At 51.0% G+C, this 23,409-nt stretch overlaps 1 protein-coding gene across 9 annotated transcripts in view; it reads left to right on the forward strand.

Annotated features, from left to right (window-relative positions):
- Window positions 1–59: 59 nt before the first annotated feature.
- CEP104 (centrosomal protein 104) overlaps window positions 60–23,409 on the forward strand; it is a 50,490-nt gene continuing 27,140 nt past the window's right edge. For 2 of the 9 annotated variants that reach the window (XM_067018762.1, XM_067018755.1), the window contains exons 1-8: window positions 84–306; window positions 16,578–16,751; window positions 16,968–17,106; window positions 18,383–18,445; window positions 18,739–18,815; window positions 21,390–21,558; window positions 21,940–22,065; window positions 22,997–23,224. In XM_067018762.1, coding sequence (XP_066874863.1) covers window positions 16,612–16,751; window positions 16,968–17,106; window positions 18,383–18,445; window positions 18,739–18,815; window positions 21,390–21,558; window positions 21,940–22,065; window positions 22,997–23,224 — 942 coding nt within the window. In that variant the 5' untranslated portion in view covers window positions 84–306; window positions 16,578–16,611. Of the gene's footprint in view, window positions 307–3,769; window positions 3,897–16,577; window positions 16,752–16,967; window positions 17,107–17,747; window positions 18,031–18,382; window positions 18,446–18,738; window positions 18,816–21,389; window positions 21,559–21,939; window positions 22,066–22,996; window positions 23,225–23,409 lie in introns of all 9 variants that reach the window. The other 7 variants (XM_059055817.2, XM_067018747.1, XM_067018770.1 and 4 more) reach the window with 6 other exon arrangements.

The following is a 23,409-nucleotide window of genomic DNA, read 5'->3' on the forward strand; positions in this document are numbered from 1 at the left end:
CTGAAAACTACATTACCCAGAAGGCCCAGAAAGAGGCGGTGCGAACCCGCCTTGTGCGCAGGCGCGGCGGGGCGGGGTCGCGCACGCGCGGAGGTCCGGGCCGCCGGCCTGGTTGTCATGAGAGCGGCGGCCGCGGCCCGGGCGAGAGGCGTTGGCGGCCGGGGCTGCTCCTCGGCTGCCACCACCGCTGCGGCTTGGGGGTGCCGGCCGGCCTGGGTCGGCGGAGGAGGCGCCTCCTGAGCTCCGCCGAGGCGCAGCGCTGCCGAGGGCCGGCGGAGAGCCCGGGTCGTGCGGACGCCCTGACAGGTACACGAGCGGTCCGAGGGCGTCTGGGCCTCCGTGGGCGAGGCCGGCGCGCTGCGTCACCGCCCCGGGCGGCCGGCGGCGCCTGCGCTTGGTCCCCGCGTTTGGCGGCCGTACGGGCTCAGCGACCCCGACTCTGTGCTGAGCTGGCTCTTCAACCTCGTCTGTTTCGGGGATTCTCAGGGGCACTTTCGCGTCTTGAGATTGCTTGACCAAAAAGCCATTTCAGTGTGTAACATTTAGGTTTTCCTAAGAAGGAAACTGGATACAAGTCTGTCTCCTAGTCTTGTAGCAAGATGTTCGGAAGTTGGTAAAGTGTTTCGATTTAACGTAGAGATTCAGTACCCCGATGCATAGTGAAAAGCAGACTTCGTAGGAGGAACCGCCGAGTTACCTTCTCCCCACGGTCCCAGCTCGTCCCGCGGCGCGGGGGAGAGTGATCGCTGCTGGGGAAGATGCCACCGGCGGTCGTTTTGATGCGAGGACCTCTGTGCACCGGGGCCCCGCACTCAACAGAGCTTTGGTTCTCCCCAAAATGTTAGTGTGATTTTTATAGAGCCCAATACTAGTGTCCTTAGTGACACCCCAAGTATCCTATGGATGTCTTGAAGGTTTACGCAAAGGGGACCCTAGGGTACAAGGCGGAAGGACGTGGCCAAAAAGGAATCCTGTTCGAATTCCCAAACCGAGGTAATAGCGTTGCCTCTGCGGTTCCCAGGCACTTCTCCTGTCTGGTTCCTAAATGCCAGGACTGTGTTTTGGATTTATTGAGGCAGCGTAGGATAGTGGACACGTCCTTTATTCGGATTTAAAGGGCCCCGTTTCTCACTCTTCGGGCCGTAACCGAGGGTGTTGGTCAAGACCAGGCTCTGGAACCTGACCAGCTTTAGAACAAAGCCGGCCTGTGTGGCTTCATAGCCGGATGACGCTGGGCCAGGCCTCTCTGTGCCTCGGTTTCCTCGTCTCTACAGCTGGGGTGTCAGAGTTGTGATGAAGGTATAAACAGTATGTACCGGCACACAAAAGTATGGCGTAAGGGAGTAGGTCACTACACAGGTCAGCGAGATGAATAAACAGTATTTCAGATCTCTGGAATTTCAGGATACATGATTACACTCAGTTGAAAATATTTCATAGGTACCCCCTGTTTTCAAGGTGGGATAGACGGTAACAGGCCCTGCTCTTAAAGATGGTGGAAGGGCACAGGGAATCCCCAGCACAGAGATCTAACTCTGAGCTTTGTTAAGTTTGGAGGGACTTTAGAATCCATGGCAGAAAGTGGGGGTTAGAACAGCAGTTTGGGCTTGGGGAGGGTTCGGGCAGTACTCCACGTGGGGAAACCTGGCCGTTGTTTTCTAGAGAACACAGCGGGATCCAGAAGAGGTGACGAATTCAGTCACTGTTCCAGAGGCGGGACGGTGAGACTCGGCACTGAGGGAGAGGGGACGGGGGAGGGGGAGGTACGGAGGCCAAGGGGAGCGTCAGTCCAGGCTGCGAGCCCGGGCACATGGGAGGAGCCACAGGCTGGGCGAGGCCAGTCCATGCCTGGCATGGGAGCTGGCACACAGGCCAGGCTGTGCGGTTGCCATGGGTTAAATCACACGTGTCCATTTTTTGTGCCTGCATTTTATTACTTTCTGGGTGAGTTTGGTTTTCTCTCCTGTGATATCCTGCAGTGAGCCTTGTATACAAAATAACTGGGATCTTTAATAGTGGTTTCTCTTTCTATTTTAAATGCTTTTGTTCGTATATTCCAAGAAACATTACCGAGTGCCGGCCAATAATTAATTTATTGACGTGGTCCTCTGCAGGTTCTCAGTAAAAGTCAAAGGAAGATCTAGATCATGTGTCAAGCATGTTAAAACGAACACGTATCATGTGGGATATGCTTGTGTGTCACCCCCTCCTGAAAACCTCCACTAATAGCATGTCCTACCCCAGAGAACTTTCTGGAGGAGTCTTCACCCTCTGTGTTAGTGAGAGGGGACTCTTGGCTGCATATACTTCACTCAACTTGGCCGACTGAAGAGCATCGACAGGCTTAGGCACTGGAGAGTAACTGGAAGTCCGTGAGTTGCTCGGGCTTTGAGTCCTGAGGCTCACAGGGTGCCTCTGCCTCTCTCAGCACTGCTTCCCCGTGTCAGCTCCACGCCCTGCCTGGATCCCCCCGCTGGTGGCCTTCAGCAGCCCCCCCCCAACCCCTGGGCAGACACTATACTGTGGCCACAGCCTCCGCAGGGTCCTGGGATTGGGTGGCTTTGGTCCAGTTGGGGTCTTGTTCTCATGTCTCCATCCCTGAGCCCGTTCCTGAGGAGTGATGTGGAACTCATGGACCACCCAAGCCTGGGAAACGTGCCCCCTCAGCCGGGGATCTGTGGGGGGCAGGATGGGCGTCAGCCCCAGTTCCGGGTGTGGGGAGGACAGAACCACCGAGGGAAATTGGGATTGAGGTGCTGTTTTCAAAGGAGTGGGCAAAACTGGGAGTCACTACAGCCACCCTCAAAACGATGGTAGGTAACTTATGAGCCAAGCCAGGTTTGCTAAAACATCACGACAGAAAGATCATTCAGCCGATATTTACGCATCTCCCCAGTCAGCCGCTCTGCCAGGCTCGGGGAGAACCCCTGTGTGCTTGAGGGTCTGTCCGTGGTCCTGCTCGCCCTCTGATGATGCGCATTTTCATTGAGCAGTGATTATGATGTTGATTAAACTGCCCCCTCTCCCCTTAGTTTTGTATAACTCCTTAACACACTGGCTTATTAGTTCCTGAATAACGTGAAAATCTTTATATTCATATCTTAGCAAAAGACCTCGTTTTTGCCATAACAAAGTAACACGAACTGGATGACTTAAAACCACAAAACTTTATCCCGGAAGCTAGAAGTCCAAAATCAAGGTGCACTTGTGCAGGGCCACGCCCCTCTAAAGGCTCCTTCCTGGCCTCTTCCAGCTTCTGTTGGCTCCAGACACTGCCCCGCCTTCCTTGGCTTGTAGATGCATTGCTCCGGCTGCTTGGCCATTGTCTCTTGGCTTCTCCCTGTCTGAGTGTGTGTCCCTGTCTCTTTTCCGATAAGGACACAAGTCATGTTGGAGCAGGGCCCATCCTACTCCAACATGACCTCTTCTTAACTTGCTTACGTCCCCACTGTTTCCAGACGAGGTCACGTCACTGGCACCAGGAGTTAGGACTCAGCATGGCTTTGGGGGGACACAGTTCAACCCACAACGCTGGTCAGACTTTTTGGCATATATCTGGGAAAAGTCAAGGTAACCTGAATGACACCTTATGTGGTATTAGAGGCATCTTAAAACTTGTGTACTAAGAGCTGGACGCTTTCGAAGTGATGGGACAGTCCTGACGAGGTCGGGAATGACGTTGTGTGTTAACAAGGCAGGAAATAACACTTGCAAAGTTGCAATGTACGACTAAGTCCCTTAAAGCAGTCTTTCCTGCTCTCATACGCAGCCCCGGTGCGCAGAATGCCCCACAAGATTGGATTCGTGGTTGTCAGCTCATCTGGACATGAAGACGGCTTCAGTGCCCGGGAACTAATGATCCACGCACCGACTGTCAGCGGGTGGAGGTCACCGAGGTGGGCCGGACGAGGGGCCGAGGGCGGGGGGTCCTCCAGGGCGCATGGGCTCTCTCCGTCTCAGCTGCTGGTCTTATTACGACTCAGATGGCAGAACCGCACGAGGGTCGGGTTGTGCTGCAGACTCACCCGTCTGGTTACGCGCTGGACTCTTTTCCTTCTGTTCTTAAAGAAAATTTGTTGAACCTTTTTCCCTATAACGTTAACCCACATTCACTTAAGAAGCGTGCAAATACGGAAGAGAGGAAGGAGAACCGCCCCTCCCCCAGTTCCCTGCTTGAGGGCCAGTCCCGCATTCTCTGTGCTGGGTGCTAAAGACTTTGCATCTCACTGCGTTCTTGTCACACGGGACTTTCACCAAGAAAGTCTCTTTCAGATTCATCTGGAATATTTGTACGCCTTTGAAAGTCTTCATTACTTGAGTGATGTAATACCAGAGAGTATTTTTCTGAAACATTTAAGTCTGTTCCTGAGAAGCCTTCTTCCTTCCCCGAAGGTGGGACGGAGTTAGTTGTTGAGCTGCCCCAGGGCCTGATCCGGCTTCCCCGGCAAATCAGAGTCGGCCGCTTGAGGCCACTCGCCTGGTCCCATCCCCTCCTGGGGAGTCGCACTCCTCATGGCTTGTTTTCCAAGTGTGAGTGGAAGGCTTACTGCCTGCTGCTGTTCGTGAACAGGTAAATCTGTATGACGTGTGCGTTCAGTCATACACTGTGACGTACATTCATTCAGATGCTATCTTGCTAAAAAGTTGAATGTAAATTCCATTTCAAATTCACACATATTTTCCTTTTGGAGTTTCTGAGGGAACCCAACAAACAAGGCTCCATTCTCAATGAACTGAGAAATGAAACAAAGGAGCAGAGCAGATGGGGACAAACAGCCTCTTTCATACTGACGAAGCTGATATTGAACGAGGGCTTTATCTGGGGGCAAGTAAGCATCCCAGGCCTGGGCCAGCCAGGGCAGCCTCACCAGGTCCAACGGGGCTGGAGGAACACCTCCATCCGGCAGCCTCAGTCACATCCACGCTCCCCCCGAGACTCACTAATCCATCCGGTCCTTCCTCTCCCCAAGCCCAGGGGCCTGGAGTGAGCTGGGGCCACAGTTTTATGCAAATACACTTCCATTCCCCCACACACACCTGCATTTCCCTTCAGGAGAGGTCCCTTCTCCTAAATGCACCTATTCAGCATTTATGCATGAATTAAAGGTACTTAAATATACAGACAGGGCAGCTTTTTTGTAATATTTATAAAAGTAATACTAATATGATTCTTTCACGTCTTGGCATGGTATTTCTTCTAAGGCGTGACCTATACTTGTTATAGTAGTAAACTTTGAGACTGCTTCAAAGGAAAGGGTATATTTGCCTTGATCTCTATTCACACTCATGCTGGGTTTGGCTCAGGGATCTCCTGACTTCAACAGTGTTCTCTGAGGTCAAGCACATCATAGGAAGGCAAAGGAAAGTAACCTCACACCAAGTCTCCCAAAGAGAGGACAGGGTGCTCTGTTAGCCCAGGTCAAAGGGGGAGTGCTCAGGCACTGATAGATATAGCTCCAGTGGGAGGTGGTCCTGGGGGTCTTTACAAGTGTTCAAGGGAAGTTTCTCCAGTGCCTTCTATGACCTAGGAACTCATAGAGCCTGAAATCTTCAGGGCATGAGACACACTTCTCCAAGAGAACACAAAGTTTACACCAGTGATCAGAGCCTCTGGGCATGAATTTTTTATTGTCAAATAATTTTCATTTGAAAAGAAATCTAGGGGCTTCCCTGGTGGCGCAGTGGTTGAGAATCCGCCTGCCAATGCAGGGGACACGGGTTCGTGCCCTGGTCTGGGAAGATCCCACATGCCGCGGAGTGGCTGGGCCCGTGAGCCATGGCCGCTGAGCCTGCGCGCCGGAGCCCGCGTACCACAAAAAAAAAAAAAGAAATCTAGGGAATTCCCTGGTGGTCTAGTGGTTAGCACTCAGTGCTCTCACTGCTACGGCCCGAGTTCGATCTCTGGTCGGGGAACTAAGATCTTGCAAAATACACAGCATGGCCTAAAAAAGAAAGAAATTTAGAGCTGTCAGTTTATCTTGAAGAGATACATACCTTTTTAGGTAATAATCAATCTTAAAAATAAAATATCCAGTTCTTTTACCTGCAAAATGAGCTTATTCCAGAATGGCAGAGGAATTGCAATTCGGGACTTGCAAACTATGGTGAAACCATAGGCAAGTCTGGGGAACAAAGGGGAGAGAAAAACCTTACTTTACCTTGCTTTATAGAGAAAAGGAGGAAGTTGGGAGGAGCTGCTTTGAGTGAAAGTCCATTGGAGGAAAGCAAGGGTTCAGGGTGGTGACAGTGTCTCATTGGCTGGGCTGTTGCTGGACAAGGAGAAAATCTTCCTTCTCCTGCTGGGGCAGTAATGTCAGCTTCTTCTTGCCCAGGAATGAAGGAAGATACGTGCCTGAGTGCTCCCCCTTCAGGGCTCCCCTTCTCCATTTTAATTGAGGTTTTCTTTTATTAATTGTCGTATTTCCCCCTTTTGAACAAGAACTTTCTCCAGAAGTATCACTGATCAAGAGTCAAGTTTTCCGCATTTAGTGGTTTTTGTCCTTCAGTGTCAGGAAGGACCTTTCCTATTTGTCACATCCAAAGTTGGAGGGAAAGTACATAGCAGTAGGAAACCATTTAAGGCCGTGTTTGAGTAACAGGGAAGGTTAGAAGGGAAGACTCTCAAGCATTCCTATCTAAAGTATACATCTTGTTAAGGTTGTGCATGCTGGAGATCTCAAAGCATTGAGCCAACATCACGTTATTGCGTACATCATTTCTACAAAGGTTTAACATGTAACAGGTACAAAGGTTAGAAATAATTATGCAAAACAAAATTTAAAGTAACATGACAGTTCCAAATTTTATGATAGTTCTGACCTATGACCCTAGGCCTGAAGGTAGCCAGCTGAACAAATCCAAGGACCATGGAATATCAGGTGAAAATTTTTTGCAACCAGTGCACTTGCTCCCTGATTTTGTGTAACTGGATTTCTGCCTCTCCCGAGACACTTATCCATGTGCAGTAGATGGTATTTGCTATTGTTCCAACACCTGCTTGCTCAGCACATAGGTAATTGGGGGCTATGCACTTACCTAGAACTACTTTAGCTAATAAGTGAGCGATGTTGGGCTGCTACTCCTTCAGCTGTGGAATCGGCTCTTCCAATGTTAGGAAGAGATTTCTAATCAATCATGTGTTCATTGGGGGAGAAGGGCGGCTCTCCCTACAGAGGCAAACCTGGGGTCATATACGCCTGCTGGAAGTTCCCATGTAAGGCAGCTAGGGAGGTTAATGCAATAGGCCAATGGGAGGTTTCTGATCTGTTATGAAGAGAAAGTAGAGCAGTGAATACAGCAAAAGCGCACTGTTCTTTTACCCTCCAGCTGTCAAGATGATGAGTTGCCCAAGCACGGGGGCCATTACCAAGGCTTCCACATATAGAAGAGTAACCAGGAGGAGCACATAGGACCCCCTCATCAGTAGTAGTGTTTATGGACTCATTTGTCGGTATCAAGGACTTGGCGTCATTCAACCAAGACTCAAGTATGATGTTATCACATACTAAAAGTCTTGCTAAATATATGCGTATGACAGCCAGCTTACAAACGGTCAGACGCAAATTGACTGCTCCATTGTCTTCTGTATGTATATTCAAGAGAGCTTAAATTAAGCCAGGGAACAAGAGCATGTGGATTTAGCAGTCTCACCTTATACAAAGGACCTGCGGAACAGTTTAGGTACAGAGTGGCACTTGGGATTCCAGAGAAGTTACTTATAGTGTGAGTAGGGGTCACCGCTGTCATGGACAGATCAAGGTTTCTGGTGACAAATCCAACAATCAGAGAGGTTTCCCTCTTTTGCAGTAAATCAGGAAATGTGCATAAAAGCAATGTCTGTCCAAGGTAGAGAGGGAGAAAAATAAGGTAAGAAGCAATAGTGAGAAAAGAGTATATGGGCCTGGTCCATCTTGGGAAAGCTGTCTCATCAGACGCTGTGTGCTTCAGTTCCTGGAAATCTTTACTTTCAAGTTGCCAGTTGGTGTGCAGGTCCACTCAGGGCTTGGTGCTTTCTTTAGAGGTGAAGTGAATCCAGGAGTCCATTCCTTGGAGCTTAGCAGCACAAGGGTTGGTTTGCAGTACCTGATAGGGGCCTTTCCAGTGAGGTCGAAGGGAGTCCTTCTGGAGGTGTCCTTTCCAGTACGTGAAGTCTCCAGGTTGCATGGTGTGATACTTAAGGTCTTCACCTCCCGGGAGCACGCTGTGAAAACATTACTAAAGTGTGATTACTTTCAATGGAAGCAGTAAGGCCCTTACAATATTGAAGTATATCTCCGTTTATCAGCTGTGGATCAGAGGAGGCGGGAAGCAGGCGCATTGGGCTTCCTGTGACTGTCTCAGAGGGTGAGCGTTTGTGAGTTCCCACACAGGTGGATCTGAGATTTAGAAGGGCTGACAGTGATGCTTTGGGCCAAGGTATTTGGAGGGTCTCTACAAATTTTGCTCGTTGGGTCTTAATGATGTCATTAATGCACTAGAGTAGCCCTGAGGATTGAGGACGATGGCAAGACAGTGAAAGTGTAAAACCAGCCAGACAGCACAGGCCTGTCACAGTGCCCGGCCACTGAGGTGCGGTGGTGGGGTGGGGGTGGGGGCTCCCCAGGCAGAGACGATCTTTTCTAACAGGATCTTAGCCACAGAAGAGGCAGTAGCCTGTCTTCAAGGGAAAGCTTCAGTCCACTGAGAAAACATGCAACTCATGACGAAGACATATTTATATTCCTGAGATGGGAGCAGCTGAATAAAATCCCTTTGCCAGGTCTTGAATGGCCCATGAGCAGTTTAAGGCAGAGCAGACAGCTTTTCCTGGGTTGTGTTTTGGACGATGGGACAAGCTCGGTGGGCGCCTTTCACGGCTTTCTTCGTGTTTCTTCACCAATATGGGTTCATGAACTCTGTCATTTTGCCGGTAGACCAGTGGTTTAAGGCATATGCAGTGGTCAGTAGTGGGGACTTTAGAATTTCTGGTAGGACCAGATTGTTGTTTGGCCCAAACCAAGAGTTCTGTCTTTTTATCAAGCCAACAATTATTCAATTTCCAATATTGTTTTTCCTTTTCTGGGGCCAATTATTGGGCATTTCTAGTCAGTGTTTCCAAATTATCATCTGGGGGATGTGGGGGATATCCCTGTGGACCATGACAGAGGGTCAGCCATTGGTTCCTTTGAGAGCAGCGTTTTTTGGCAGAAATGTCAGCAAGATGGTTTCCTTTAGCTTACAGGGACTCGAGTCTGGAATGCCCAGGGACCTTGCTAGTAGCCAGAGCAACTGGCAAAAGTATAAATTTTAGACATGAGAGCCATTTTAAATTTTATTCCCATCAGAGGTAAGTAAACCTTGCTGTTTTGATAACGTCCCGGGTCATGGGCTACCCCACAGGCATACCGGCTGTGGGTATAAACGGTGGTGGTCTTGCCCTTGGCTAAAGTACAAGCCCTAGTGAGAGCATGTAATTCCACCTTTGGGGCTGAAGTAGCCAAGCGTATACTGCCTTGGTGACTTCAAGAGGAGTTGCGGCAGCAACCCCACACGGCGTTTACCTTTTTCATCTTTTAGGTAGGAACTATTAGCAAACCACGAAAAGTCTACATTGGTTAGAGGGATTTCCTGTAAACTGTTGCAGGGAGTCAGAAGGTGATCTGTCAGTGTTAAGCAGTCTGGAAGAGTTTTGTCAGAGCAGTGGGGAGAGGAACAGTAGGGTTGAGGTTATTACACCAAGAAAGAGTTCTGTGAGGGACAGTTAGCAAGAGGGTCTCACAGGAGTGGGATGCAAATTCAGGAGAGCTTCTACTGCATGGGGCACAAAGACGGTTAGAGGGAATCCCGTGATTGTTTTTTTTGGTGGCCTTAACCAAAAGGGCAGTGGCAGGAGTGGCTCTCAGACCAGGGGGCTGTCCCTATGGCACGGGGTCCAGCTGTGGGCTCTACTAGCCGATGGGTCAATGATGGTCCCTGTGTTTGGGATGCGTCCTCCGAGGGCATTCCCCTCCTTCTCACATACAAAGGGAAAGAAAGGAAGCCGACAATTAGGATGTCTAAGGGCAGGGGCCCTCATTAAGCTCTTCTTTAAGGCTCCAAAGGGTATGTCATCCTGATCACCCCAAATAATAGGGTCCAGTTTGTTGCTTTTTATAAAACATGCAGGGGCTGGGCCATAAGAGAGAAATTGGGAATCTAGTTTTGACAGCAGCCAGCTAGCCCAAAACACCTCGTAATTGGGCAGAGTTTTAGATTTGGGGAAGTTGAGGGTACCATGAAGCCTACCTGTATCTAAAGGTAGCCTCATTCTAAGATCAGGTGCCCTAAATATTGAACCTGAGTTTGAGCAAACTGCAGTTTTTCCTTGGAGACTTTATGTCCCTTTAAGGCTAAAAGGTTTTAAAAGGTGAATGCTGTCCTCCTGTGAAGTCTTAGAGGAGAGTAGAGAAGCAAACCATCCATATATAAAGTAGAGCCTGCAGAAAACTGTATTGTCCAGATCAGCCTTTAAGGTTTGAAAAGTAAGAAGGACTTTCAGGGACTTCCCTGGTGGTCCAGAGGTTAAGACTCCTCCATGCTTCCACCGTAGGGGGCGCGGTTCAATTCCTGGTCAGGGAACTAAGATCCCACGTGCTGTGCAGCACCGCCAAAAAAATTTTTTTTTTAATAAATTAAAAAAAAAAAAAAAGAAGAAGGACTTTCAGTAAACCTCTTAAGCATTTCTGTCCAGCTGTACTGTTCTTTCCCAAGTGAAAGCAAAAAGATACAGAATAGCTTTATCAACGGGAATGCTAGAGAATGCAGTGCATGGATCAATTACAATGAGATTCTGCTTTTAGTAGGAATGGATGCTAGTCGCATGTGGGGGTTAGGAACAACAGGGTGCCAGGGATAACAGTGTCACTTATTCCGGTTTCTGGAAGAACCTCCATCCTCAGCCGCTGGGTTTTCTCACGGGGAAAGCAGGGTGTTACAGGGACTAGTATGAGGGATAATGAGGCTGCGGCTTTGAAATCTTGTTATGGGCTTGATGCCTTGAAGGACCTCTTTATTTAATTATAAGGTGTTGATTAATTCTGGGGAGAAGTTTTGAGGGATATGTTTGAATCTTAATAGGAGGAGCACTGGATTCTGTGTATTTCAGTTGGAGATTTTGCCCATAAGGAAAGTGGTAGCTGATCCATTGGTGACAAGTGACTAGTGAGTGTCCTTGAAATCACCTCTGATGCATCTGAGACAGAGCAAGTAAAAGATATCGAAGGTCATTCACTTCCTTGCTTGGCTATTTTGATGGCTACTGTCAAATTCTAGAACTGTTTCCCCCTTTCAGGAGAAAGAAATTCCAACATGGTATTTTCCTAAGAAATCTCTGCCCAGTGATTGAATAAGGATGAAGGAGCCTAAGGAGAAAACAGTGTGTGTCTCTCAGAGGGCCTAAACAAAAGGGAACGGGTTCTGAGATGGGGCTCTTTGGGGGTTCGTTAGAAACCCCCACCATTTGAACTGTTTAGCACTCCGAGGCAGGGCTGCTTTATAGCAGTGGGCTTGAGCACCGAGAGCGTAGCTGTGGTGTCAGTAAGGACACAGGCATTCATTCCCCATCCAGAGTGTCGTTTCTCCAAGCCGATTAAAAGGGAGGGTTGGAAGAACCCCCTGTAGTTCCTCAGAGCCTGGACGTTGGGGTTAGGAGGACATTGGAAAGGTTGCTTAGAGGGCTGAAGGTGCCTGCAGTGCTTAGGCTTTAATTGTCTTTTTTTTCCAATGTCCTGGCTTTTGCGGTAATAGCAGAGACCGAGATGGTTTTGGTTTTGTTTGGCGGGTAGGGTGGGGCCTCCATTTGTTGAATTGTCTAGCGTGCAAACGAGCCGATTTACCAAATTAACCAAACCTGGAGTGGACAGGGTTTCCCATTCCATCCTGGTCCCTTTTTTTTTTTTTTTTTTTTTTATTTATTTTTGGCTGCGCTGGGTCTTCACTGCTACGCGCGGGCTTTCTCTAGTTGCGGCGAGTGGGGACTACTCTTCGTTGCGGTGCGCGGGCTTCTCATTGCGGTGGCTTCTTTTGCTGCGGAGCAGGGGCTCTAGGCACGCAGGCTTCAGTAGTTGTGGCTCGCAGGCTTTAGAGCACAGGCTCGGTAGTTGTGGCACACGGGCTTAGTTGCTCCGCGGCAGGTGGGATCTTCCCGGACCCGGGCTCGAACCCGTGTCCCGTGCATCAGCAGGTGGATTATTAACCACTGCGCCACCAGGGAAGCCCCCATCCTGGTCCTTTTAACTGAAAGAGAGTCCCCATTCAGCCCGTCAATGAACACAGAGTTAAAGGCAACCCAAGCAGATTCAACATCCAAAAGAAGACCAGAGTTTTCTTTAAAGACAGTCTGAGGACAGCTACAATGGTGGTGAACAGGTTTGATAGGTTTTCGCACGCAGAGCCTGAATTTTGTTCCAGTCATCATGCTTAGGAAAACCTTTTGAAACTCTTCAGTGAAAATTTCTAGCAAGTTCTTGGATTTCTTGCTAACAGTCAGGGTTTGTTTTTCCAAATCCCTTTCAGGATTTTCCCATCAGGCAAGTTTCATCCAATGTTGGGCCTGACCTTCACCAGCAAGCATGTGGACTAATTGATATAAATCTGAGAAGCCAGGTTGATAAGTTTATAAGTGGATAAGCTCTTCAGCAAATCTGTGGGGGTCTCAGTTACTTTGGGAAAATCTTTGGCTATAGCTAGAAGTTCAGCTTTAGTCCAGGCAACATAAGTAACTAGGGATTTAGCATCTAGACCCCTAGAAGGGCGCGACTTAATCAGTTCAGGGGAGGGGGAAACAGGGAGAGGCTTGGAGAAAAAGGGGAGTTCAGCAAGAGGGTTAGGAGGGGGTGGAGGGCCCAGAGGAGGTGGGGATGGGCCGAAGGGGAGGGAAGGCAGTGCAGGGGCACAAGGGCGGGGGGAGACCTCAGAAGCCGTTTTGTCTTCTTTTAGTTTGTTCGCCTCTGTTAGTCTAGGAATGGTATTTTGTAAAGAGGCAGTTTTAGAGTCCTGGATGTGTTTGGAAGCTCCAAGGTACCAATTAAAATGAGCATCCCAGGCTTCCCTGGTGGCACAGTGGTTGAGAGTCCGCCTGTCGATGAGGGGGACGCGGGTTCGTGCCCCGGTCCGGGAAGATCCCACGTGCCACGGAGCGGCTGGGCCCGTGAGCTGTGGCCGCTGAGCCTGAGCGTCCAGAGCCTGTGCTCCACAACGGGAGAGGCCACAACAGTGAGAGGCCCGCGTACCGCAAAATAATAATAATAATAATAATAAATTAAAAAATAAAATAAGCATCCCATTCAGTCTGTTTAGTTTTAGAGCCGTGGCTTTTCTAATTTGGTTCTGAGAGAAACAAGTTTGGAGAGGTTGAAAGTTCCCCATAATGGCCCTTGGTATTCTGAAGTACTTGGGGTTAAGTCAGTCTATTTAGTTTAAAATGTGCATGAGGAAGGACCATAGTTTTTAAACATAAAACCAGCCAGGGTCCCCGAAGGAGGGTGCCCTTAGAGCATTTAGGTGACTGAGGTTCCATTTCTTAGAGCTTTTCTCAAGAGCAAAAGAAAAATCCCTAAATAGCCTGATTCCAGTGGAATTTTACCAAAATTCTAGCACACTTCCAATAGAGGGAACAAATGAGCAAGTACTCACCAAAAGGACAAAGCCTTCCCAAAAAGAAAGAAAGCAGATCCCAGATAAAGTCAGAGCACTCAACCAAAAGGAAGGGAGCTCGATCGGAGAGGAGGCTTCCTGGCCCAGAAGGAGGAGGCTCTCACTGCTGGGCGGGGGTGGGGGTGGGGGCAGGGCACAGGGCACGGGCAGCTGTCACACGTGGGTCCAGGGTCCGTCTCCCCCAGAACCCACTTCTGGACACCATGCGATGTCAACCTTAAAAATAAAATAGCCAGTTGTTTTTGCCAGCAAAATGAGCTTATTCCAGAATGGCAGAGGAATTGCAGTTCGGGACATTCGGGACATGCAAACTGGTGAAAGCATAGGTGAGTCTGAGGCCAAAGGAGAGAGAGAAACCTTATTTTATAGAGAAAAGGGCAGTTGGGAGGGGCTGCTTTGAACCTAAGTTCATTGGAGGGAAGTTTGAGGTGGTCACAGTGTCTCATTGGCTGGGCTGCTGCTGGACCAGGAGAAAGTCTCCCTTCTGCTGCTTCCTGCCCAGATGAAGGAAGTCCATGCCTGAGACCCTCCCTACAGGGCCTCCGGCTCCATTTTAGATGAGTTTCTCTTCACTGATTTGCACAGTGTATTGTCCCTTCTTTTCATCAGTTTGAGGAGTATTTTTGACTCATCTATAAACTCTAAATAAGCTACCTTTGAATATAGCTAAATCATAGTTCCCTGACCAGGGATCGAACCCAGGCCCTCAGCAGTGAAAGCGCCGAGTCCTAACCACTGGACCGCCAGGGAATTCCCATAGCCATTTTTTTGAAGGGTTTTAAAATGTACAGCTTCAAACTTTTGTCAGTCATCTTAGTTTTCCTTAAACAGTTTTGGAGGTTTGGGTTTTTTTTTTTAATAATAAAGGATTTTTTTCCACATGAGATTACTGTGTCATTATGTCTAGAATGATCTCACCACCAATTATAATGTCTATACCCTGCATTTAAAAAAGTAAATATCTTAAATGTCTAAAGCAGTGCTTGACTGAAGGGTATTCAAGGCTCGAATTGCTAGGTTCCCAGTTTCCTGGCTCCCTCCTGCCCCACATGCATCTCTCCACAACCTTGGCGTTTAGGAAACCCCAGGGATCACCCCCGCAGAATACGAATCCGTAGTCACTGGCCCCGCTTTCTCAGCAGCGCCCTCCCCATTCACCCTTCACCTTCAGCTTTTACGTCCCTCCGTGAAACACAGAAGTTTCCGAGTCCCATCCATTCGGCCTGAGGACCCTTCCCGTGTGCTTCCGTTCTGTCCTGTCCGCTGGTGGTGACCCTCCAGCTCGGAGCATCAGGACGGGCACGGGCCAAGGATGGGTGCGGTGCCGACGCTGGAAAGCTGGGGGAGGAGGCTGTGTCTGGGGCAGCTCGGGGGGCTGGGTCAGGCGTGCGCTTGTCTGTGTCACATCTGGTGCTTTGAGGACGCCTGCACTCCACGTCAAGTCACCAACGAGATGTGCAAGTTCCGACACAGGATGGTATTTACTTGGGGTTCCTCCCTGATAGGAGGTTTTCAAAGCCATGGGGCAGGTGGGATGCCTCACAGTGAGTCTAGATAGAGAAGGGAACCTGGAGCCCAGCCCAGGGCACAGTGAGGGCCGGACGGGAAGGCGGCCCGAGGCAGGAAGGGGCCCAGGAGGTCAGGACCGTGAGGTGTACGTTGCACTCAGCCTCGTGGAGGTCAGTGGTGGCCTGTGACCTTGGCCAAGGGGGCAGCTGAGAAACGGGGTGGGAGCTGGAGACGGAGGCAGGGTCATGGGAGGCTCCTCAGGCTTTTCTGGAGTGTGTGTGTGTGTGTGTGTGTGTGTGTGTGTGTGTGTGAGTGTGTTTGAGTCTGTGTGTTGTGAGTGTGAGGGTGTGCGAGAGTGTGTATGGGTGTGAGTGTGAGCGTTGAGTGTGTATTTGGGGGGTGTTGTGTGGGTTTGAGGTGTGTGTCCGTGGGGGGGGGGGTGAGGGTGTGTATGTGTGTGAGTGGGTGTGAATGTATGTGTGTGCGTGTCAGTGTGTGTGTGAGAGTCTGTCCGTGTGTATGTTACTGTGTGAGTGACTGTGTGTGTGAGCGTGAGTGTATGTGTGTGAGGGTGTGTGTGAGAGTGTGCGTGTGTGGTGACGGGGTGATCGGGTCAGGAGAAGGGGCAGGCTGGCTCTGGTGCGGTTCAGCTGCGGCTGCTGGGAGGAAAGGCGGGAGAGGGGCCAGGCCGGCCAGTGGCCAGGTCACAGCTGCACTCGAGGAGGATCGTGATGCGTGCTGGAGGGGCCTTTCCCACTGTCGCGTCCTCGGCGCTTCCCCGGCTCTGGATGCCCTCGGTGCCCACTGTCATGCGCACCCGGTGTTCGCCAGCTTGGCGCACACGCTGCCCGCCGCTGAAGCGTCGTGCTGCGCCCCCCCAGTCGTGATCGTATACTGCAGTGTGGCGTTCTAATGCGCTGTGTCCCTTCTGGGCAGAATTAGAGGCTCCAGCGTGGACAGTGGTAGAGGCTTCTCCAGGCCGCTGAGCGAGCGTGAGAGGCACTCTTGAAGTAGTTATTGGCCGTCGCTCACTCCACTCGGGATTCTGTAAAGCAAGGGGTTTCCTGCAGTGTTCAGGTTCTGGTGGAAAATCCTTTGGCTCACTAGTACAGCGTCTTCAGATTGATGTTTTTATCTTGTGGTAAACTTTGGGTTTCATTTCAAACCACTGTAACTAACTGCTCCAAGTATGATTCACGCTGGGGTGCTGGCAGACCCCATCAAACCTTCACTCCGAGCTCGAGCTGCGACCGGAAGGCCAGAGGGTGGGGCCGGCGCCGGGGACCCTGCAGCGTCAGAACCCACAGACCTGACACATACGTGGAAGCGTGGCTGCGAACATCCCTCAACCCTCTACGGAGAGCCTGCAGATAAAACAAAAATGTGTTTGCTTTCAGGTTTTGCCAGTTTCCACAAGAAATTGTTCTTCAAATGGTGGAGAGATGTCGGATAAGGAAACTACAGTTGCTTGCACATCAGTATATGATTTCCAGTAAAGTCGAGTTCTACGTTAGTGAGAGCCTGCCTGAATATTTCGCACCATATCAAGCAGAGCGGTTTCGAAGGCTTGGGTAAGAATGAAATGTAACAAGTATGGTGGGGACTTTTAGCCTAATTCTACCTCAAAGCAATTAAAAACTAAGGAATCGCCCTCGCCCTTGGCGCTGTCTGACGTACTTGTGCGCAGGTGGACATCGCCCCCCTTCTGAACTCCTGCCTGGTGCCGAGTGTGCTTACCGAGCGGTGTTCCCATCAATGTGATTCCAGAGTTGTGTTCTTTCTTTCAGCTACGTCTCTCTCTGTGACAATGAAAAGACAGGTTGCAAAGCCCGGGAACTAAAATCAGTTTATGTGGATGCAGTAGGACAGTTTCTTAAGCTGATTTTTCACCAAAACCATATCAACAAGTACAACGTATATAATCAGGTGAGACACACGGGCCCTCCCCTTGGTGACACCCCTACCCCGCCCCCTGCTTTGTGGCATCTGAGACTCCTCCTTTGAGGTGGTGTCTGTGGGAGAGTGCTAAGCTGCCAGGAGCTGCGCGCTCCGATTCGGAGCCACCGGCCACGGGCGGCTGTGCACGCTGGGAGCGTGGCTGGTCCAAGTGCATGGGCTGCATGTGTGACCCAGGCTCAGTTACACAAGGAGAGGAGGATGTTTTGGATACATTAGCTTTAAATATATTGTTAAAAGCAAAAAATCGATTTTAAATGTTTCTTTTACCGTGTCGACTAGAAAACTTAAAATTACATATGTGGCTCGCATTATATTGGCTTGGCCAAAAAGTTTGTTCGGGTTTTCCGTAACATCTCATGGAAAAAAATCCAAACGATCTTTTTGGCCAGCCTATTATTTTTGTTGGACAACACTGTTCTACATAAACCCACTGAACTTTCACGAGATAAATCCCCTGGTGGAAATTGAGAATGCGGTTTAATGATGCATGCAGTCCAGAATCTCTCTAGCTCCCTCCCTCCCTTTCTTTTTATTTTTTTGGCATAAAGAATGTAGTGGAAATCAACTGTGTCCAAAGCAGTCTTGCTAATTAGCACAAATATTTACAGCACTCCCTGCCCCCTCCAAGAGGAATGCAAGCATTCCAACAAGTCAGAGCTCTATGCTGAGCAAGTGAGCTGCAGGAGAGTGCTGAGACAGAGACGTGCTGCCTGGTCCGTATTTGACAGCAGAATTCTGAGCCTTTTCCCTCCTCCACCCCGTCTCTGTATTCACCAGTAATTCCTCAGTTTTCGGTTCAGCAACCGTGATTCTCAAGGAAGGGGTTACGGGAAGGCGGCTCCTCCCCGTCAAGTGAGAATCAGTGCCTTGGACAAACCAAGCTATGATAACGTAGGTTTTCATTTCATTGTCTAATTTACCACGATCATGTAGATGTGACCCCATCCTTAACCTTGAGTGGATGGTTCAATATAAACCTGGGTTAAAACTTTGGAGGTTTTTTAGCTATATTGTTTTAACATCCTTTAAACATTAAAGTACCCTCTTGGTTCAGCATTAGAATATTAACTTATGTAATTTATGCAAGTCATTAATAATTTTATATTAGCGTGAGATTTTACAATTAAAGCATTTTGCTGTACATCATCCCGTTTTATGACAGTATGGCTCAGAGTTTGTTATAAAGGGGTTAAGTCATGTCAAACATTTTATACTTAATTTCTGTTGATTAACTCTTTCTTAGGTTGCTTTGGTTGCAATAAATATCATTGGAGACCCTGCAGATTTCAGTGATGAAAGCAATATTGTAAGTTTGGGAAGTTTCGTTCCTAAAGAGGGACATTTATTTCTAACAAGAGGGGATCGTTTATTTTTGTCACAAAAGTATCATCCTAAAGATCCTCACAAAATTATCCAGTGAACAGCTAGCAGATAATTTTCAGCAGCTGTTGTATTAAACTTTCCTCGAGAATTTTAGTTGTCCCTCCAGGACACTAGGATCATTGAAGCTCCCTGACTGACATCTTTATGTCAAATCATCTCTGTTTTATGTTGTTCCTTTTCTCTCTGAGATACTAAGCATAACTTTTTCCCCCAAAGACCTCTAGAGAGAAGCTGATTGATCGTTATCTAGGGCACGACACAGAGGACCCAGCTCTCGAAGGAACTTGTTCTGGGTAAGAGCCCCGCCCACCCGAGGCAACAAATTTCTGTAACTTTCCTTGGAATCATGAAAGTGCAAGTCAGCTCCAAAGAAAGGATCCTGGACCTCGGGGCCTCTACATTCAGTCTGGAGCCGAATAAGCCCCTGATGGGATTGCCTTAAATTCACTGCAGATTAAGGTCGCCGTTTTATTTAGCACATCTTCATTCACTGCCCTTCAGAGATGACTTCGTTTCTTGTATGTTCTGGTATTACTAGACAGTTCTTCAAATGCATTCAGATAAAAGATCTTTCAGCCATCCTTTGATATTTTGGTGGCACAGGCAAATTCATAGGTAAGAATCGAAGTATTAATTGACCCAGGTTACCAGTTACCCCAGAGTTCATCTTATATCTGCTTTAAAACCTCATTCCTTAAGGGGGTGAGAACTGCACGTCACATCAGTTGCTGTAAGTTCCTCTGCACGCTCCTCACGTGGACAGTTATACAGACTTCGCTATCTTGCTGACTCTTTAACAAGTCAGGCATGGAGGGCAAGGCTGAGGGCACGGCACTTTACACCCTCTGTCCCTAGGTGCCCCTCTGGGACAGAGTCCTTCAGCACCCTTGTCATGTGCCTGCTGTTTATTAAAGCAGGGGGACCCCTTCCACAGGCGCCCGGCCTAAAGAGAAAGGGATTCAAAACAATACCCAGGTCCCCTTCTCTGGTGGCAACTTCCCAATAGCGAAGAGATAAGATGCTTAGATGTTAATAGACGGTTGACATTTGCCCATGACCCGTGGTGTATTTCCACGCTCACACGCACATGGCCAGAACTGCTGGCTCTTCCCTTTGCATCAAGCGTGGGGTCAGTTCTCTGTGCCGTAGCCCAGAGCCACCGGGTGGTGCCGAGTATGGCACACTGGAGTGGAGGCCGTGCTCACAGTTTAGTGTATAAAAAGTCACGGTGCAGGGCGACCCATCCTCCCGCCTACACACGCTCCGCCTCAGTCCCCAGCCCGGATCCTTCCTGCCTGCTGGAGTCCTCACCTTGCCAGGTGGGGGTGAGAAGCACGGGGGAGCATTGACGGCAGGTGCTTCCTTCAGCATCGTGGAGGTGCTGCCCCCGGCTTTGCCCTTGGTGAGCAGGGACGACTAAGCTCCCTTACCGGGTTTCGTGTCTCCAAGAAGAGCCCTCTGGGGAATTGGGGTTTCTACTTAAATCCGTTCTTTATCAAGTTAGCCATGGGGGGTGGTAAACTGCAGTTTCTTGTCCGGCCTCACCCACCCCCCACCCCCCTGCCAGGGTTTTCCTGAAGGTAGAGGGAGGTCTTGAAAGGTTGTGGGCAGCGCCCAAGGCTGAGTCCACAGGCACCACTAGGGCCTCGTGGAAAGTGGGCACTGCTGAGGCCCGGGCGTTGCGACATCATTTCGTCCTTCGTAGGGTTGTTACACTGTAATGAAGTCTTGGTTTCACCTCTGGAACTCCAAGGCAGAGTGAGTTCGACTTGAGAGTGCAGTGTGTATTTAGGTAAAAACAGCCAACGGGTCTTGTTGGAAGCACAGAAACATGCTCTTGTTCAGCCATCACTGAGATGAACGGAGATGCTCACAGCCGCCGTGGCCCTGCGCCCGCTGCTGTGCCCTGTGCCCGCAGCCGCCTGAGTCAAGGCGTGGGGAAAGGGCATCCTGGCTGCTTTTGAAAGATGACGTGGTCCCCTGTCCTGTTGGAATATATTGTTAATCAGCCAAACTTTTATGACAAATAATCTCTTTAATGAGACTCCCTGTGCGCAAAGGCGAAGCTAACAGCCCGCGTCTTCCTGCCTCTGATGCAGCAGATTGGGAGGCTCTGAACCATGTCCCCTAACGCTTCTGTCGAGTGGTTAGAACCGTGTCCTGGTTCTAAACGTCAGGCCCAGAAGAAAGCTGCTGGCCGGTTACAGAATTGGGAGGAAAGAGGAAGGCTGTGTGTAATCCGAAACAGGTTATTCAGATCACGTTTAGGTCATTTATTCTGGGAAGGATTTCTCTGATCTCCTGCAGGACTGGATGGTGATGTCATACGATCAGACACTTTGAGGTACAAGCCCAGTGGTAGCAGTTCTCCATCTTTAATGCTCGTCACCATTACTATGGCGTGAAATGCAACCCTGGACTCGGCCTGGGCCACCAAGCCAGCCTCTGCAGGGCTGGGCCTGCTCATGGCTGACTTTGGCTTTGGTTTTCCCACGTCTACAAATGATTCACATGTTCTGTCCTGTCCCTGCGCCCAGAGCAGAGCCCTGCACGGTCTGCACTCGGGATATCTGCCGAACGAGTGGATGAACGCACTGAAGGCTCAGATGCCCCGTGTGCATATAATTCATGGTCAAGAGCATAAGCTGTGGGGTCAGCAAGACCTGCTGCACTTGCTGTGTGACCTGAAGCCCATTACTGACTTCTCTGAGCCTCTGCTTTCTCAGCAGGAAATGCTTCGGAACGGGCATGGGTGGGACATTTCCAGACTGTCTGTGTGCCTTCAGCACTGAGCACGGGGCCCACTCTCCCCCTGCAGCGTCACATAGATTGAAACTGGCTCTAAAGTACCCTTTCCTTTCCTTTAGGCAGTCTGACTATATTTCCCCACTAGATGACTTGGCCTTTGACATGTACCAGGATCCGGAAGTGGCACAGATTATCCGCAGGTTAGATGAGAGGAAGCGCGAGGCGGCCCAGAGGGAGCGCTACGACGACGCCAAGACGCTCAAGCAGGCCATCGCTGACCTGCAGAAGGTACTGCCCGGGGGGAAGGCGGCGGCTCCGTGTCTTAACTGCCCCGGTTCCTGCTCAGCCAACGGCAGGCCTCTGGAGGCTGCGGGGTTAGCGTGGGTTCAGGGGCGTCAGCACATGAAGGACAGCAAGAGCACACACGCCCGCAGAGCCCTCCTCGGGGCTGCGTGCCGGCCCGCGGCTGCAGGAAACGTAAGGTGTTTCAACTGCCGTGAGCTCGCAGGTGGCGGTGGCCCGTTCCCTCCATCCCCCGTGCCGTTCCCCTCTCCCCCCGACACGGAGTTGGTCGCCCACACTGTCCTCGAAGCGTCACTTTAAAACCGTCTTTGCCCCTCGCGTGAGTCGGTCCGTATGCGAAGCAAAAGCGAGCGCTGTGTGCTTCAGGTCGGGGAGCGGCTGGGCAGGTACGAGGTGGAGAAGCGCTGTGCCATGGAGAAGGAGGACCGTGGCCTGGCCCAGGGGGAGCGCCACCGCAGCCAGGTGTACGAGCGGCTGCAGCTGCGCGAGCTGGTGGGTGCCGGGCCCGCGGGGGGGACGGGGCCCGGCAGAGCCGTCGTGGGGCCCACGAGGGTGGTTGCCTGTGTTGCGAAACGGGAGGCTTTCTCAGGCTCAGGCGACAGCGGTGACGGCTAGCTGCAGCCCGTGGGCCCGCGTCGTAGGCCTGGCCTTGACGCACTCTTGCAGGAGGATTTGCAGAGGCAGAGGAGACAGGGCAGGTCGGGTGGGAAGGCTTCCCGGTGGGCCACTGCATCTCTCCTGTTGGCAGCCCTGCCCACGCAGCCCCCGGGAGTGCAGGGAGAGAGCACCACCCTGACAGCTCGGGCTGGGTGGGGGCGGCGCTCATGTCCAGAGCCCACGTTCCAGGCTGGGACACGGGCCCGGCCCCCAGAGGGCAGTGCAGGGAGTGCCGCCTCTGGCACTCGCTGCCAGACCCCGGGCTCCGTTCCTCCGTCCAGCTGTGTGGTCTCGGACGCATTCCTTGGCCTCTTTGTGCCTCAGTTTCCCCATCCCATCCACAGGGGTGAGAACAGGGAGCCTCAGATGCGGTCGTCTGCCTGGAGCGCTTGCTCCTGGCCCAGCACGTGACCACCGCTGAGTCCGTTGCACTCGTTGAGGTGACACGAAGTAGCCTGCTTTGCAGACACGGAGTGACCAGCACAGGCCTCTCGGATGCAGCCCGGGTGCTTCCTGCCCACCTGTGGCCTCCCCACCACAGCACCCCATGCACAGGCGCTCACGACCACACTGGTGTTTTGGTACAGGTGTCACTTGGGTGGTCCACACAGTAACCATCCCGAGACAGTCGAGGGCAGTGACATGGCTATGGGACCTCGTCAGTGTGGGTCCCCCTCTGCCTTCCCCAATGAGCGCTCCCTGGGGGGGCGAGGGGGGCGTCCGGTGAGGCCGGGACACTGGGGATTGAACGGCCGTGTCTCCCCAGGTACAGAGGCCTCTGGACTCGCCCCGCCAGCCCCCGGTCCCTTCCCGCGGCCCTCGCCACCAGCAGCCCGCGCTCCCACTGCCACAGCCAGAAGAAGCGGGGACAGAGAGCTGGTTTGCAGACCCTTTCGTTCAGGAGAAGCCTTCATCGCATCCCCTGGACATTCCCCCTCAGCATTGCACGGCGGACCGGTCACCCCCCGCCACAGACCCTCCTCCCAAGGCCCATGTAGGTAACTCATGTTCACTCTTTGGGCAGTTTATTCCGCATGTGTGTAGCGGAGACCCGCATCACGCCGGGTGCTTTCCCGGGGCAAGGGGTGTATCAGGGTACTAAACAGTGACAGCCTTACCCACGCTGCGTCAAGGAGAGGGGCAAAAAAGCTGCGGCCGGAACATCGGCCAATGGCTGAG

Source organism: Kogia breviceps, chromosome 1 (genome assembly GCF_026419965.1).
Source record: "Kogia breviceps isolate mKogBre1 chromosome 1, mKogBre1 haplotype 1, whole genome shotgun sequence".
NCBI lineage: Eukaryota > Metazoa > Chordata > Mammalia > Artiodactyla > Physeteridae > Kogia > Kogia breviceps.